Source organism: Diaphorina citri, unplaced genomic scaffold (genome assembly GCF_000475195.1).
Source record: "Diaphorina citri unplaced genomic scaffold, Diaci psyllid genome assembly version 1.1 scaffold13, whole genome shotgun sequence".
In the NCBI taxonomy this organism is placed as follows: Eukaryota; Metazoa; Arthropoda; class Insecta; order Hemiptera; family Psyllidae; genus Diaphorina; species Diaphorina citri.
This window is the reverse complement of record NW_007377452.1, coordinates 81,442-99,719: the sequence shown is the minus strand read 5'-3', so window position 1 is coordinate 99,719 and position 18,278 is coordinate 81,442. Positions and strand designations below refer to the sequence as shown.

Here is an 18,278-nt window from a genome sequence, read left to right as displayed (position 1 = left end):
ACGCGCTACCAACCAAGCTAACTAGACTGGTTTAGTTTGGCACTATAAAGAACTTGAAGAGATCCTGAAGATAATGCTTAGCAGTTCCGAGAAACCTATGTAGCTATGTACCTATCTATACCTACTTTGTATATTATGTACATTTTTAACGGCACTCAAGTAGGGACTGGCATTTCCTAGTGGCATCACTGGCTACCGGAATGGGTGATATTCCCGCTCTGGCCAATGAAGTGGGAACAATATAGTTCCTTTTAAAAAATAAAAAAGTACTTGAATGAAGCACGACTTACCATAATCTGAGCCAGCAGATTGAGACAAGTTGCATACTTTGAGTTGTAAAACTGAACCAGAATATCACGAAGTTGCGGTTCTAACTCTAGAAACAGCTTGAAGCCTGAACTAAATATCACCTGCACAAGAGGAGAAGAAGAAAGATGGTTTGAGTCAGGAACAAAAATTAATTCAGAATGTGACCCTCAATATGCAAGTCTAGTTCGATTATCACTAGCTCGAGCTCCAAGATCAACTAATCCATTTTTTCATTGTTTGAGAAGGGCCGTTGAGAACCCCTGGCTTAATCCAATCGATTTAACTTAAAACAAGTATAACTTTCAGCGGTTTAAATTAAACCAAGTTTAAACCTAGATTGTGGTTCCGGCCATAAGACAACCATTACAAAAAAAAAAAAAAAAAAAATGAATACAAAAATATTCAGCTTCCAAAGCTGACTGTGGGGGAAGCATTTCAAGCAATGTGATCACTTCATAAAAGAGAGGAAGCTTTGTACCTCCTGATATCGACCATTATCCTTGCAAGACTAGTTGAATCAGAAATGTGTTATCCTAAGGGTAATACACAGGGAAGGAATCACAACCGAATTTAATCTTAAATCTCAGGAAGCTATGGGTGGATTTCACCAATATCTTTTCAACCCTAAAAGGCCTATACCCTGTAAAGTTCCATTTGATTTGTATAGGCTTGACAGGGCAGTTAAGTTAACAGGCTGTCAGGGGCTAAAGAGAAGGTTGGTGAAACCCACCCTTTCTTTCCTTTTTAGAGGCTACAACTTTGTAGGTCGTTCGCACCGAGCATTCTTAACTTTGGGAGCCAGAAAGCCTGGGCGTCAAAGTCTCATTAGATCAGATCCATGCAGGCAGGATAGAATGGGGTTATGAGAAGGTCCGGAGAAGGGTTTAACACTCTCCTTGAATTCCAACTCTTATTAGATAAGATCCGTGCGGGCAGGATAGAAGGGGGTTTTGAGAACGTCCGGAGAAGGGTTTAACACCAGGAGGTGTAAGAAAACAGCCTTGGATTCCAATTCTCATTAGATAAGATCCGTGCGGGCAGGATAGAAGGGGGTTTTGAGAACGTCCGGAGAAGGGTTTAACACCAGGAGGTGTAAGAAAACAGCCTTGGATTCCAATTCTCATTAGATCAGATCCCTGCGGGCAGGATAGAAGAGGGTTTTGAGCAGGGCCGGATTACCCATAAGGCAGAATGGCAGACTGCAACGGGCCCCGCGCTTTTGGGAGCCCCACGCTTTGAGGACTTACACTAGATATTAGGGGGTTTTGAGAACGTCCGGAGAAGGGTTTAACACCAGGAGGTGTAAGAAAACAGCCTTGGATTCCAATTCTCATTAGATCAGATCCGTGCGGGCAGGATAGAAGAGGGTTTTGAGCAGGGCCGGATTACCCATAAGGCAGAATGGCAGACTGCCACGGGCCCCACGCTTTGAGGACTTACACTAGATATTTTGGGTAAGTTAAAGGGTATCGCATCCCTATTTAAACAGCTGAGATTGAAGGTCAACCGAGTATACTACAGTCTTTTGTTTTAGCGCCTGTTAGTTTTGATTTTGTTTTGACTGAAGCCGACACGACTCGTGTGACTTGACAGTTTCAGTTTTTGTGCATCCAATATGAGTGGCAAATATAATGGTCTACAAGCAAAAAACAATCAACTGTCCCCCTATGCTGAGTACAAAATCTCTATGTATTTTTTTCATCATCTACACAAAGGTGAAAAATGTTGGAAGAAATGTTACCACCTGATAGTCCTGTGGTTAAACAACTGTCAGAAACACGGTGGTCTGCGGAGGCAGAAGCTGTGACTGCTTTAGCTAGAAGCTACCATCACATTAGAAACGCTTTGCAAAATCTTGCAAATGATATCAATCAAAAGCCAGAAACTAAACAGAAAGCAACAGGGCTCATCAATTCAATGGACAAATTAGAAACCTGTCCTGAACCAGTGTCTCCCTATGCTGAGTACATACCCTGTTTTGCACATTCCCTGAACTTAGTTGGCCAATCTGCGGCAGAAAGCTGTAGTGATGCTGTAAAATTCTTTTTGTTTGTCGAAAATCTCTATGTATTTTTTTCATCTTCTACACATAGGTGGAAAGTGTTGAAAGAAATGTTACCACCTGATAGTCCTGTGGTTAAACAACTGTCAGAAACACGGTGGTCTGCGGGGGCAGAAGCTGTGACTGCTTTAGCTAGAAGCTACCATCACATTAGAAACGCGTTGCAAAATCTTGCAGATGATATCAATCAAAAGCCAGAAACTAAACAGAAAGCAACAGGGCTCATCAACATCAATGGACAAATTAGAAACCTGTCTGGTGATCGTTATTTGGAGAAATATATTAGAAAGAGTCAATGCAGTAAGTCTCTCCCTCCAATCAAATAAACTGGATCTGAACAGAGCTTCTGCTCTCATACAATCCCTCAAAGATTTTATTACCAGTTTAAGAACCAACAAAGAATTCATAGACATGGGCCACCTTGAGCTTGGTGAACACAGCCTGGTTGTTGTCCTTGCCCTGGGAATACATGGAAAAGTAAAGATTAATTTCGCGAGTTATAGGGGAACAGAAAAGATTGGAAGTCGCAGAAATGAGAATGTTGAGTTGGAGTTGTGGAGTAACGAGGTTGAACAGGATAAAAGTGACAAAAGACTTTAGGAAAAGGGGGAAATATCTTCAGGTGTCGCGTGTTTCGTGTAAAAGGTCAGAGTGCCTTACAAGTAATTTTTTTATGAGCCACCTGATGGGCAAATACAGGATCTCGGCTTACCTCGGCAAAGTCTGGTGTAGCTTCGGCTTTGTTCACGTAGCTCAGGACATGCGACCAGTTCTGCAGGTACACGCTCACGCGTATCACATTCAGACACATGTCCACCACATGCTTGCCGTTCGTGCAGTAGTCACGCGCGCGCGAGTAACACTTGAGTGCATTCGACAAGTCCCCGCAGTCCAGATAGTGATCACCCAAATCATCATGCCCTGAAATGATCGGGAGTAATTTTTTCAAAAACTCGAAACCCTCGGTGGCGTAGTGGTCAAGACACTCGCCTGGTAAACAGGAGGGTATGGGTTCTTTGCCAGCCGAGGCATGGAATTTTATCCTCATTTATTTGAGAATTTGACCAGATAAAAATGGAGCTCTAAGGGTTAGGTGGTAGAGAACGCCTCCGGCGTTAACCTCACTTAGTGGTTATCTTCCAGTCAAGAGTCCATTATATATTATTAGAGGTAGAATATTGGAAAAAAAATGGGGTGCAATAGTCGTACATACTGGACTTCACACACAGGAATTCCGTTAGAAAAGTCTCCATTTCAATATAATGCAGAATGTTAGGGCTCTAAGGGTTAGGTGGTAGAGAACGCCTCCGGCGTTAACCTCACTTAGTGGTTATCTTCCAGTCAAGAGTCCATTATATATTATTAAAGGTAGAATATTGGAAAAAAAAATGGGGTGCAATAGTCCTACATACTGGACTTCACACACAGGAATTTCGTTAGAAAAGTTCCCATTTCAATATAATGCAGAATGTTAGAGTCTCAGTAACAACATGCGTTATAAACTAGGTTGTGGGTTCAAGTCTCACCAGGGGCAAACTTTATCCAAACAGATATGGTTTGTTCCCAGAATGGCTGGCTTTCTTCTATCCTGCCCTCCTCCTCTGATCGACTTCTGGGTTCAAGTCTCACCAGGGGCAAACTTTATCCAAACAGATATGGTTTGTTCCCAGAATGGCTGGCTTTCTTCTATCCTGCCCTCCTTCTGTGATTGACTTTGGGACGATAAGACCTTAGCAGTTACAATTCCATTAATCAAACTCGTTTCTTTTTCTTCTTTTTAAGAAAGAAAAGAAAAGATTAGGTATCTTGTATCTTACCTCGTCGTATGCTCTCCTTGATGGAGTTGCTTTTGTAGTTCTTCAAATCGTTGTCAAGCTTCTCCAATTTCATGGCTGCCTTCTTGTTCTTGGTTTCTATGAGGAGAGGATCTAGGGTGGGAATATCTTGCGGTCCCATGTTACCTGATGAAGCTACATCTGGTAGAGCTCCAGTACTGTTGAGATAGAACGAAAAATTCAGCTGATTTTCCATTATAGGATGAGGAAAGTAATAGAGTTCAAGATAGAACATCACTAAAAAAAGTTCTTTTAGTGAGCTAAAATTTACCTCAGCAGATGTTAGGATGTAATTAATTTGAAGGAAAAACATTTACACAGTTTAAAGAAAAAGACTCAAACACAAGACCAATATGAAATTAAATTCTTCTTTTCTATGTCTTGTTCATACTTGGATGTTTGTGATCATCAGAAGTAATCAGCTACTTTCTTTTCTCTCTTCTAGTGAGAAATTTAATGTAACAAACCAAATGCCTACCTCAAACTTTCTGACAGTTTCCTATGTAGTTGAATGTACAGATTTACGTTGTAAGTTTGCATGACATATTGGATTGCCATGCGGAGTGCTTCATGCCGCAGTGCAGGACAATGGTCAGCCACGTAAATAAGTCTAAATAGTCTCGCTAGTCCTGTGTAACTATTTGCATAACTTTCCAAGTCCTGGAAATGAAATTGATAGAGGAAACAAGGTTAATGCAAGACAAAATGAGGTTATGGTAGCTTAAGGTAGTGGTTTCTAAAGAGCTTGGCTAGGCTGGGCTTGAAAAATAATAATCTTCACCTTCTTCTTCTTCTACCTAGCCTTTTCCTACTTACATAAGGTTGGTTTTTCTCTTCCAGGCAGCCCCAGCTGTAGAAATGTAAAAAAAAAAAAAAAAATGTATTTTCTTCTAATTTTCAAGGCCTAGCCCCTATGACACACCACCTAATAGACACATCAGTCTTGTTATGGATCACTGAGTTGAGCATGTGTTGTCCCCGGTACATGGATGTTAAGCTGGTGAATGACGCATTAAGGTGTTAGTGAAAAAAAGCAATGTTCAAGTGGCAGCAAGCTTTGGTTTGAATTTCATCAACATGAATTTTTATTATTAAATATGTTAAGCTAATGCCTTGTCATCTAACTTGCTTGATATACTCACACTAAATTTCAAGACTTCACTTGGTCTCAAACACCACCTCCAGATTCAAAGTTTACTGACATAAAATTAAACTTACCAAAGGAAGCTTTTTCACTATGATCATCTCCTGCTCATTGTTATCATTGTCCTCCATTGTGGACATCAACTTGCTTGGTTCTATGTTGCCAGTGTTGTGCATCTGGAATAGGTGAAAATTGTCACAATGTTAACAACTTGGTTTTCAAGTTTTTTAAGTAACTACTCAAGTTATTTTTAACAACTTAGATAATTAAAAGAGGAGGATACCTTGGAAATTATTGTATTAGGAAATTTTTTCAGGTACCTACCATGTCTTCTTTGAATATTATACAATGCATGTAATGACAGTTGACAAACTCAAAGACAAACCAACCTCCAGATCCAAAGCCCAAGCCTTGATAAAGTTGATTTAAGATTACCCATACAATAGAGGGTGAGTTGAATTCTGACTCATTGCATAGTTGAATCGGTTAGGGTTCTGTGTGGTCACGGTGATGACATCATTCATTAAACAATTAACCTCAGCAATGAGTATTAAAATGTTGTGGTTGATCCATATGTTAGGGGTATAAAAAAAAACATGAAATCTGAATGAAATAAAAGTAAAGACAAGTGTTTTAAGACTTCCCTTCCATTAGAATTTGATACAAAAAAAATAAACAGAAAAAAAAAAATGTAATCAAACTGTATCAATTGCCAAATTTGAAGGTTGATCTGGTGAGACCTGAATGGTTATAAACCGGTTGGAAGATACAATGAGTATTCAAACCTCTTACAATGAAATGAATGACTTCACTCATGTAAACAAAGAGTATTCAAACAGCACTATTGGACCAAATCCTTCCAACCGGTTGGGTAAAATGTAGTAAAAAACACTTTGCCCAGAGTTAATGAACACAAGACACAAGTGGTTCATTCCTACAATAAGTTCTTACTTACTACACAGTTTGACACTTTGCATAAAAGAGCTGACTGGTTGGGAGACCCATTTTATCCAAACAGTTTGGGTAAGAGATTATTTGAAATGCCCAATAAATTGTAGGTAATGTAATATTGAGGACGCGTCAGAAGTTGCTGCAGTGATTAAGAGAAAATACTGAGAAAACTAACTGATGGGTAAAGAAATATGGTTACTGGCTGATACTTACATTTATGCCATACCGTGGAAGGCATGATCTTAGGACTCCAAAACTAGTGCTGTAGATTAAAGCACAGGAAAACATCTAACAGTCGGGTTAAATATTGTAGGCTGATAAAAGTAGTTTTACTTTGAAAATCTGAGAAGTAGGTAGGTCTTGGCTAACTTTAATTCCTTTTTCACTTTTATAATTTCTGCCGTTCACTTTTAAAAGTTCTGCCTTCCTGAAGGGAAGGCTGTCCAAAAAATCAGAAATCTTTTTTTTTTTTTTTTTTTACTTTTTTGCAACTTTTTGTTTATGAAAGAGAAGTTAGCGAAATCTTCGAAAATCGATATCAAGAGTCGCCTCATGACGAGAGCCGACTCATAAAAAGATTCGTTTACATTTCTTGTGTTTTTTGCATTGTGCATCTCGGATTTTTTTTTCCTTTTGGGAACCACTGAGGGGAAATTTCAATCGAAATAGAGGAGAAAGGTGCCAGCTTCACTTCATATTTGGTATGAGGTCAAGTCAACTGGATGTCTGGATGTGGCCACATTCCCATTGTACCTACTTTGGCCTATTTTATCAGAGAGAAAAAAAAAGAGAAAAGTGGAAGGTGTTTTAATGAAAGTTTATTAATTATTTGAATATTTCTTGATTTTCTTAGTCAAACCATTCAATCCTTTGTGTTTCGTTGTGAGTTTTTGTTAAACTCCAAGTCTCGAGCTTGGTCCTCTTCTTTTCGTTGTCCTTTTGTTTCCCAAATACCGTCAAAATAGGTTCGTCATTCAAAATGGCTAAACTTGTTGATGTGATGAAGGAGAATCAGATTCTCAATCGAAGGCAACTTCCGTTAGTCATAGATGAAAATTTAACTGTAAGTATGAAACCCAAGGAATATGCTAACTTTTCCTTTCCACCTTCTAAAGATTTGAAAATTTCTCATCTTGTGAGAAACTCATTTAAAAAGAAAGTGACTTCCCCCATTCCATTCAAATTTTTAGGTGTGACACCCTCCCCTAGACATAGTCCCTTCTACTTTTTTACTTGATTCTGATCATCTAATCTAGTTCTAGACCCTAGTTACTACTTTTCTTCAAGGTCTTTGACTATTTCATTTGTGATGGAATGTTCCTGATGATTATACCTAATATATTTATGTCAAATTCTTTTCAGTATTTTGTTCATATGAAATTTCATGATTAGGAACCCATAGATTATAGGTTACATATGTATATTTCAACTGGTTACGGCGCGGAAAGATTGGAGTCTTGAAAAGTGTGCTGGCGACAACTTTAAGAAGCATTGCTCTAGACACTGGGAATTTAGCTCTACTAACGATGATGTGTAAGAGGGATTTTACTTTCTTTACTACAGTACCTACTTATAGCAAGGCTATACTAGTACATGATGCGAAAGTATTGCAATGTTTAAAATTGGGAAATGAGTGGAAATATTCGTTTCGGGGTCCTCTGATTAAAAAAGTGCTTTTTTTTCTACGATTTTTTTTTTACTATCACCTAACCATTATTCCCCCCCTCACCTGTTTTTCCAGCTCGCTTCGATCGAACGTGGCCAGGGCGCACAGACCCCCATACGTAGCGATGTTATTGGGCGACAGCAGCTCGGGGAAGTCGCAATAGTCAAAGTGGGCCTGGAGAAAGAAGCGGGCCGCCGTCTTGTACTTGCGGGTCGCCAATTCCGCGAGACCGGCGGCCACCTTAAAGTCATTGGTCCGTGTATGTGTCTGTCTGTAAACAAAATATCTTGAGAAGGGTAAGAGCTAGAGACTTGACATTGGGTATGTAGCTGTCAAATGTGACAAGGATGCGACATGAAACTTATGGTTAAGACCGGTGCAACACTTGGCAGCATTTTACCACTTTTTGGCAGTTTTCAATGTAATTTAACAATATCTTGGGAACAGAATGAGCTAGAGACTTGAAATTTCGTTCAGTTGAGATAGGTGCTGCAGTTGGTGGTATTTTGACTGCTTTTGGACAGATTTTGACCGTTTTTTGGTGGTTTTCAGCTATACCTAAGTACTAAACGGTTGGAGATATTGTAAAATTTAGGGTAGAAGAACACCCAAATATTCAGGGTGGCATCCGAGTCCCAAAGTCAAGTCATTAAATGGAGCGTAGTGTTTTCGACATTTGTGATGAGCATTTATGCTGAACACAATTCAAATTCCTCCTCTTATACTACGTATGAAAAATGCGAGCGACCTCCTTTCCATTTCCACTCCAAACTTTGGAGCCCTAGAAATTTGGGGGCACACCGAACCAGGAGTGGTTGAAGGTCTACAAATTACCTAGAATCCGTAAAAACATGAATATTTGGATGCGAAGAATTAAAATATTTAGAGAGATGTGAATGAAATGACTTACAATTTCTAAACACCAAACTGAAAGGGGCCCAAACTGAAAGGGGTTTGCTTAACTTCAGGCATCTTTTTCTTACCTGAATAGTAGTGTTGAAGGCAACGGACATTTTGTTGAGGTCGGCACTCAAGTAGGGACTGAAGTACTGAATGAGGGCCCTATTTCTAATCTGAGTGTAGAGGGTGTTTACATGGGGAGCTATGTACATGTCTAGCAATAGATTATCCTGAAATTACAGGAAAAAAGAAAGTTTTCTGAATGTCAGTAGGCAGTGATGGGAAGTTGAAAACAAAAAGACACAACACTTGACACAAAGTTCTCGATCTCTATGAAGTATATTCGTGTACTGATGTGTGAGTTCTACAATAAACAAATGAGAAGAGCTCAATACTGGGATAGTTTTAGTGAGCTACAACAATTCGTATGTCGGAGCACGAATTGTTTTACCTCGCTAACACCACCATTTGACAATAATTTAATGGCCGATACCACAACCTCAGTTTAAATTTAGTAAAAAAAAGGAAAGAAAGAAAGGATTTCTGACTGACTACATTTCGTTTTACTCAAAAGTTTGAAGGTTTGGTAGAGGGAACTGGGAAACAATGAGGTTTTATCGAACCTAAAGCAAAGAATTACTGTAATGTTAACATACTATCATGTATTTGGACAATAAAAATAATTGAATTGAATTGAAGGACCGGTTAGTAGAAAGCCAGCCGTTCCCAGAACCAACCTTATCTATTAAGGATACCGAGAACGAACCTAATCTACTAAGTCCGATCCGGAAGAGAATCGAGCTCCAAGATCAACTAATCCATTTTTTCATTGTTTGAGAAGGGCCGTTGAGAACCCCTGGCTTAATCCAATCGATTTAACTTAAAACAAGTATAACTTTCAGCGGTTTAAATTAAACCAAGTTTAAACCTAGATTGTGGTTCCGGCCATAAGACAACCATTACAAAAAAAAAAAAAAAAAAAATGAATACAAAAATATTCAGCTTCCAAAGCTGACTGTGGGGGAAGCATTTCAAGCAATGTGATCACTTCATAAAAGAGAGGAAGCTTTGTACCTCCTGATATCGACCATTATCCTTGCAAGACTAGTTGAATCAGAAATGTGTTATCCTAAGGGTAATACACAGGGAAGGAATCACAACCGAATTTAATCTTAAATCTCAGGAAGCTATGGGTGGATTTCACCAATATCTTTTCAACCCTAAAAGGCCTATAGGTAACACCCTGTAAAGTTCCATTTGATTTGTATAGGCTTGACAGGGCAGTTAAGTTAACAGGCTGTCAGGGGCTAAAGAGAAGGTTGGTGAAACCCACCCTTTCTTTCCTTTTTAGAGGCTACAACTTTGTAGGTCGTTCGCACCGAGCATTCTTAACTTTGGGAGCCAGAAAGCCTGGGCGTCAAAGTCTCATTAGATCAGATCCATGCAGGCAGGATAGAATGGGGTTATGAGAAGGTCCGGAGAAGGGTTTAACACTCTCCTTGAATTCCAACTCTTATTAGATAAGATCCGTGCGGGCAGGATAGAAGGGGGTTTTGAGAACGTCCGGAGAAGGGTTTAACACCAGGAGGTGTAAGAAAACAGCCTTGGATTCCAATTCTCATTAGATCAGATCCGTGCGGGCAGGATAGAAGAGGGTTTTGAGCAGGGCCGGATTACCCATAAGGCAGAATGGCAGACTGCAACGGGCCCCGCGCTTTTGGGAGCCCCACGCTTTGAGGACTTACACTAGATATTATGGGTAAGTTAAAGGGTATCGCATCCCTATTTAAACAGCTGAGATTGAAGGTCAACCGAGTATACTACAGTCTTTTGTTTTAGCGCCTGTTAGTTTTGATTTTGTTTTGACTGAAGCCGACACGACTCGTGTGACTTGACAGTTTCAGTTTTTGTGCATCCAATATGAGTGGCAAATATAATGGTCTACAAGCAAAAATCAAACAAGTGTCTCCCTATGCTGAGTACATACCCTGTTTTGCACATTCCCTGAACTTAGTTGGCCAATCTGCGGCAGAAAGCTGTAGTGATGCTGTAAAATTCTTTTTGTTTGTCGAAAATCTCTATGTATTTTTTTCATCTTCTACACATAGGTGGAAAGTGTTGAAAGAAATGTTACCACCTGATAGTCCTGTGGTTAAACAACTGTCAGAAACACGGTGGTCTGCGGGGGCAGAAGCTGTGACTGCTTTAGCTAGAAGCTACCATCACATTAGAAACGCGTTGCAAAATCTTGCAGATGATATCAATCAAAAGCCAGAAACTAAACAGAAAGCAACAGGGCTCATCAACATCAATGGACAAATTAGAAACCTGTCTGGTGATCGTTATTTGGAGAAATATATTAGAAAGAGTCAATGCAGTAAGTCTCTCCCTCCAATCAAATAAACTGGATCTGAACAGAGCTTCTGCTCTCATACAATCCCTCAAAGATTTTATTACCAGTTTAAGAACCAACAAAGAATTCATAGACATGGAAAAAAGAGCAAAAGAAATGACCAACGAAGAATATCAAAGTGAAAGGAAACGAAATAGAAAGTATGATTGTTCCACCCAAGAGGACACACACTTTGTTGGTCTGTCAAAGTCGGAAAAATTTAGAGTTGGAACATATTTTACAATCATTGACAATCTGAAACTGCCCCGGGCCCCGCGGGGGGCTAATCCGGCCCTGCTTTTGAGAACGTCTGGAGAAGGGTTTAATCAGCCGTGTCCAAACTACCGGTTGCCACGGACATTTCACTACCTCGTCCGTTTTCATCGGACCGCGATATTGTGGGACTCTGAAAGTGAAGGTAGGATGAGGAGCATGAGAATACATTAAGGTCGAGTTTTACCACCGTGGATCGTCTCAGGATTGAGTTCAATCCGAGGTTGACCTGGCTATTAAGAATAGGGAAATCCTCTTATCATCTCAATCCCTAGGTGGTAAACCCCAGCATAAGAGAGACTGTTGCGTCTCTTTTATTATTTATAGCCGGAAGTTTAAAAACCAAACCTTATTTGTTGAGGATAAAGTAAAGTGGGAATCTAAACCGGGACTTAGCACTTAGCACAAGTTGTTGTTGTTGTTGCTTAAGCTATAGCCGAAAGGTGATGACAAAATAGAGAAAATATCTCTCTTTTCAGTTATGCTAACTTTTATCAAGCTTCACCCAAGCCAAGCTTATACATACGTAATTATGTACTTACTTTAACACCGATGTTACTTTTATCAAGCTTCACCCAAGCCAAGCTTATACATACGTAATTATGTACTTACTTTAACACCGATGTTATGCTATACTTACTTTAACACAGATGTTATGCTTAATCATAGCGCTTCTCAGAATGAGCATGTTGGATTTCCGGGCATACTCTTTGCCCACATTTAAGCTTTTCTCAAACGTGGTGCTCCTCTGGTCCTGCTGCTTAGCGTAGAGGATCTTGTTATGAGAATCGATGCGGGCCTGTATCTGGCCGTCCAGGATGAGGGTCATGAGTTCGTTCTCCAACGCCTGTCATGAAAAAATGGAAGAAAAAGGTATAAAATACTTTTTCTCTTTTACTACCTGCGTACCAAACTTTTTATAAAAATGATCTTAATCTTTCTTTCAGAATAATAGGTACATAACATATGTACATACTTCTGCTCCCAAGTTACTATTGTAACTTCTAAAAGGAGATAAGTGAGATTACAATAATTTTTCTAAATACAAAACGACTCAGTTGTGTAGTGGTTAGTACATTGGACTCTCGATCTGGAGGTTGGTGGTTCGAGTCCCAAAGTCAAGTCATTAAATGGAGCGTAGTGTTTTCGACATTTGTGATGAGCATTTATGCTGAACACAATTCAAATTCCTCCTCTTATACTACGTATGAAAAATGCGAACTACCTCCTTTCCATTTCCACTGCAAACTTTGGAGCCCTAGAAATCTGGGGGCACCCCGAACCAGGAGTGGTTGAAGGTCTACAAATTACCTAGAGCCCAAACTGAAAGGGGTTTGCTTAACTTCAGACATCTTTTTCTTACCTGAATAGTAGTGTTGAAGGCAACGGACATTTTGTTGAGGTCGGCACTCAAGTAGGGACTGAAGTACTGAATGAGGGCCCTATTTCTAATCTGAGTGTAGAGGGTGTTTACATGGGGAGCTATGTACATGTCTAGCAATAGATTATCCTGAAATATATATAGAAATTGAATTCATTAGGTACCTACAGTTAAAATAGGTTGTCAAGTAGTAGCTTACCTATTGGAAAAGAACTGTCAAAAAAAAAAAAAAAAAAAAAAAGGATAGGAAAAAGGCAGCCGCTCATAGAACGAACATTATCCCATCAGGATAAAATCCGCCCCGTGCGGGAATCGAACCCTCGACCTAGCGCTTACAAAGCAGACGCGCTACCAACCAAGCTAACTAGACTGGTTTAGTTTGGCACTATAAAGAACTTGAAGAGATCCTGAAGATAATGCTTAGCAGTTCCGAGAAACCTATGTAGCTATGTACCTATCTATACCTACTTTGTATATTATGTACATTTTTAACGGCACTCAAGTAGGGACTGGCATTTCCTAGTGGCATCACTGGCTACCGGAATGGGTGATATTCCCGCTCTGGCCAATGAAGTGGGAACAATATAGTTCCTTTTAAAAAATAAAAAAGTACTTGAATGAAGCACGACTTACCATAATCTGAGCCAGCAGATTGAGACAAGTTGCATACTTTGAGTTGTAAAACTGAACCAGAATATCACGAAGTTGCGGTTCTAACTCTAGAAACAGCTTGAAGCCTGAACTAAATATCACCTGCACAAGAGGAGAAGAAGAAAGATGGTTTGAGTCAGGAACAAAAATTAATTCAGAATGTGACCCCCCAATATGCAAGTCTAGTTCGATTATCACTAGCTTGAGGACGGTGGTAATTTGGGGCAACCCTTTCAGCTAGAGTCCTATTAGGCTTATTTTATTTGGCCATATTTTTTGTTTTCCGACCTTAAAACAAAAAATTTATAGGTTACATATATGTATATTTCAACTGGTTACGGCGCGGAAAGATTGGAGTCTTGAAAAGTGTGCTGGCGACAACTTTAAGAAGCACTAATCTAGACACTGGGAATTTAGCTCTACTAACGATGATGTGCAAGAGGGATTTTACTTTCTTTACTACAGTATAACAAGGCTATAATAGTACATGATGCGAAAGTATTGCAATTTATATGTATATTTCAACTGGTTACGGCGCGGAAAGATTGGAGTCTTGAAAAGTGTGCTGGCGACAACTTTAAGAAGCACTGCTCTAGACACTGGGAATTTAGCTCTACTAACGATGATGTGTAAGAGGGATTTTACTTTCTTTACTACAGTATAGCAAGGCTATACTAGTACATGACGCGAAAGTATTGCAATTTTTAAAATTGGGAAATGAGTGGAAATATCCGTTTCGGGGTCCTCTGATTAAAAAAGTGCTTTTTTTTCTACGATTTTTTTTTAACTATCACCTAACCATTATCCCCCCCCCCTCACCTGTTTTTCCAGCTCGCTTCGATCGAACGTGGCCAGGGCGCACAGACCCCCATACGTAGCGATGTTATTGGGCGACAGCAGCTCGGGGAAGTCGCAATAGTCAAAGTGGGCCTGGAGAAAGAAGCGGGCCGCCGTCTTGTACTTGCGGGTCGCCAATTCCGCGAGACCGGCGGCCACCTTGAGCTTGGTGAACACAGCCTGGTTGTTGTCCTTGCCCTGGGAATACATGGAAAAGTAAAGATTAATTTCGCGAGTTATAGCGGAACAGAAAAGATTGGAAGTCGCAGAAATGAGAATGTTGAATTGGAGTTGTGGAGTAACGAGGTTGAACAGGATAAAAGTGACAAAAGACTTTAGGAAAAGGGGGAAAATGTCTTCAGGTGTCGCGTGTTTCGTGTAAAAGGTCAGAGTGCCTTACAAGTAATTTTTTTATGAGCCATCTGATGGGCAAATACAGGATCTCGGCTTACCTCGGCAAAGTCTGGTGTAGCTTCGGCTTTGTTCACGTAGCTTAGGACATGCGACCAGTTCTGCAGGTACACGCTCACGCGTATCACATTCAGACACATGTCCACCACATGCTTTCCGTTCGTGCAGTAGTCACGCGCGCGCGAGTAACACTTGAGTGCATTCGACAAGTCCCCGCAGTCCAGATAGTGATCACCCAAATCATCATGCCCTGAAATAATCGGGAGTATTTTTTTCAAAAACTCGAAACCCTCGGTGGCGTAGTGGTCAAGACACTCGCCTGGTAAACAGGAGGGTATGGGTTCGTTGCCAGGCGAGGCATGGAATTTTATCCTCATTTATTTGAGAATTTGACCACATAAAAATGGAGCTCTAAGGGTTAGGTGGTAGAGAACGCCTCCGGCGTTAACCTCACTTAGTGGTTATCTTCCAGTCAAGAGTCCATTATATATTATTAAAGGTAGAATATTGGAAAAAAAAATGGGGTGCAATAGTCCTACATACTGGACTTCACACACAGGAATTTCGTTAGAAAAGTTCCCATTTCAATATAATGCAGAATGTTAGAGTCTCAGTAACAACATGCGTTATAAACTAGGTTGTGGGTTCAAGTCTCACCAGGGGCAAACTTTATCCAAACAGATATGGTTTGTTCCCAGAATGGCTGGCTTTCTTCTATCCTGCCCTCCTTCTGTGATTGACTTTGGGACGATAAGACCTTAGCAGTTACAATTCCATTAATCAAACTCGTTTCTTTTTCTTCTTTTTAAGAAAGAAAAGAAAAGATTAGGTATCTTGTATCTTACCTCGTCGTATGCTCTCCTTGATGGAGTTGCTTTTGTAGTTCTTCAAATCGTTGTCAAGCTTCTCCAATTTCATGGCTGCCTTCTTGTTCTTGGTTTCTATGAGGAGAGGATCTAGGGTGGGAATATCTTGCGGTCCCATGTTACCTGATGAAGCTACATCTGGTAGAGCTCCAGTACTGTTGAGATAGAACGAAAAATTCAGCTGATTTTCCATTATAGGATGAGGAAAGTAATAGAGTTCAAGATAGAACATCACTAAAAAAAGTTCTTTTAGTGAGCTAAAATTTACCTCAGCAGATGTTAGGATGTAATTAATTTGAAGGAAAAACATTTACACAGTTTAAAGAAAAAGACTCAAACATAAGACTAATATGAAATTAAATTTAATGTAACAAACCAAATGCCTACCTCAAACTTTCTGACAGTTTCCTATGTAGTTGAATGTACAGATTTACGTTGTAAGTTTGCATGACATATTGGATTGATATCTCTCTTTTCAGTTATGCTAACTTTTATCAAGCTTCACCCAAGCCAAGCTTATACATACGTAATTATGTACTTACTTTAACACCGATGTTATGCTATACTTACTTTAACACAGATGTTATGCTTAATCATAGCGCTTCTCAGAATGAGCATGTTGGATTTCCGGGCATACTCTTTGCCCACATTTAAGCTTTTCTCAAACGTGGTGCTCCTCTGGTCCTGCTGCTTGGCGTAGAGGATCTTGTTGTGAGAATCGATGCGGGCCTGTATCTGGCCGTCCAGGATGAGGGTCATGAGTTCGTTCTCCAACGCCTGTCATGAAAAAATGGAAGAAAAAGGTATAAAATACTTTTTCTCTTTTACTACCTGCGTACCAAACTTTTTATAAAAATGATCTTAATCTTTCTTTCAGAATAATAGGTACATAACATATGTACATACTTCTGCTCCCAAGTTACTATTGTAACTTCTAAAAGGAGATAAGTGAGATTACAATAATTTTTCTAAATACAAAACAACTCAGTTGTGTAGTGGTTAGTACATTGGACTCTCGATCTGGAGGTTGGTGGTTCGAGTCCCAAAGTCAAGTCATTAAATGGAGCGTAGTGTTTTCGATATTTGTGATGAGCATTTATGCTGAACACAATTCAAATTCCTCCTCTTATACTACGTATGAAAAATGCGAACTACCTCCTTTCCATTTCCACTGCAAACTTTGGAGCCCTAGAAATCTGGGGGCACCCCGAACCAGGAGTGGTTGAAGGTCTACAAATTACCTAACTACTCAAGTTATTTTTAACAACTTAGATAATTAAAAGAGGGAGGATACCTTGGAAATTATGTATTAGGAAATTTTTTCAAGTACCATGTCTTCTTTGAATATTATACAATGCATGTAATGACTTGACAAACTCAAACAACCAACCAACCTCCAGATCCAAAGCCCAAGCCTTGCTAAAGTTGATTTAAGATTACCCATACATAGAGGGTGAGTTTGAATTCTCATTGCATAGTTGACTTGCATTGGTTCTATGTTGCCAGTGTTGTGCATCTGGAATAGGTGAAAATTGTCACAATGTTAACAACTTGGTTTTCAAGACTTGCATTGGTTCTATGTTGCCAGTGTTGTGCATCTGGAATAGGTGAAAATTGTCACAATGTTAACAACTTGGTTTTCAAGTTTTTTTAAGTAACTACTCAAGTTATTTTTAACAACTTAGATAATTAAAAGAGGGAGGATACCTTGGAAATTATGTATTAGGAAATTTTTTCAAGTACCTACCATGTCTTCTTTGAATATTATACAATGCATGTAATGACTTGACAAACTCAAAGAACCAACCTCCAGATCCAAAGCCCAAGCCTTGCTAAAGTTGATTTAAGATTACCCATACATAGAGGGTGAGTTTGAATACTCATTGCATAGTCAAATCGGTTAGGGTTTGCGGTGGTCGTGGTGATGACGTCATTCATTAAACGATTAACCTCACAAAGAGTATTAAAACTGTTAGATCGTTGATCATATGTTAGGGGTATAAAAAAAAAAAATCTGACAAGAATGAAAAAAAAAAGTAAAAAGACAAGTTTTTTAAAAGACTTCCTTTCCATTAGAATTTCTAAAAAAAAAATAAACAAAAAAAAATATGTAAACAAACTGTATCAATTGCAAAATTTGAAGGTTGATCTGGTGAGCTGAATGGTTTATAACCGGTTGGAAGATACAATGAGTATTCGAACTCTTACAGATGAAATGAATGATGTCACTCATGTAAACAAAGAGTATTCAAACAGCACTATTGGACCAAACAGTTCCAACCCGGTTGGATAAAATGGAGTAAAAAAAACTCGCCCAGAGTTAATAGACACAAGTGGTTCATTCTACAAAGTTCTTACTTACACAGTTTACACTTTGCATAAAAGGCTGACTGGGTTGGGAGACCCATTTATCAAACACAGTTTGGGGTAAGAGATTATTTGAAATGCCAATTGTATAGGTAATGTAATATTGAGGAACTCAGAAGTTGCTGCAGTGATTAAGAGAAAAATACTGAGAAAACTACTGATGGGTAAAAGAAATATGGCTTACTGGCCTGATTACTTACATGTATGCAGACCAGTGAGAAGCATGATCTTAG

General features: G+C 39.4%; 2 protein-coding genes across 3 annotated transcripts; one reads left to right on the top strand and one right to left on the bottom strand.

Moving 5' to 3' along the window:
• The first annotated feature begins 1,571 nt into the window (after positions 1-1,571).
• On the top strand, positions 1,572-11,373 carry LOC113466405. Of its 2 annotated transcripts, none has more exons than XM_026821775.1 (2): positions 1,572-1,943; positions 10,807-11,373. In XM_026821775.1, exons 1-2 carry the CDS (start codon positions 1,925-1,927, stop codon positions 11,268-11,270), a joined length of 483 nt encoding a protein of 160 aa, XP_026677576.1. In that variant the 5' UTR covers positions 1,572-1,924; the 3' UTR covers positions 11,271-11,373. The 2 variants fall into 2 exon arrangements, with proteins under 2 accessions (XP_026677576.1, XP_026677581.1); XM_026821780.1 differs by having other exon boundaries at positions 1,572-2,194; positions 11,146-11,373.
• On the bottom strand, positions 9,689-17,194 carry LOC103506894 (COP9 signalosome complex subunit 1b). The gene is made up of 10 exons (XM_017442987.2): positions 17,162-17,194; positions 16,249-16,455; positions 16,066-16,145; positions 15,658-15,833; positions 14,854-15,062; positions 14,384-14,599; positions 13,547-13,666; positions 12,896-13,042; positions 12,173-12,379; positions 9,689-11,665 (listed from the first exon to the last, which is right to left on the bottom strand). The coding sequence occupies exons 1-10, from the start codon at positions 17,192-17,194 to the stop codon at positions 11,582-11,584; spliced, it is 1,479 nt and encodes a 492-aa protein (XP_017298476.1). The 3' UTR covers positions 9,689-11,581.
• Between the last annotated feature and the right edge of the window lie 1,084 nt (positions 17,195-18,278).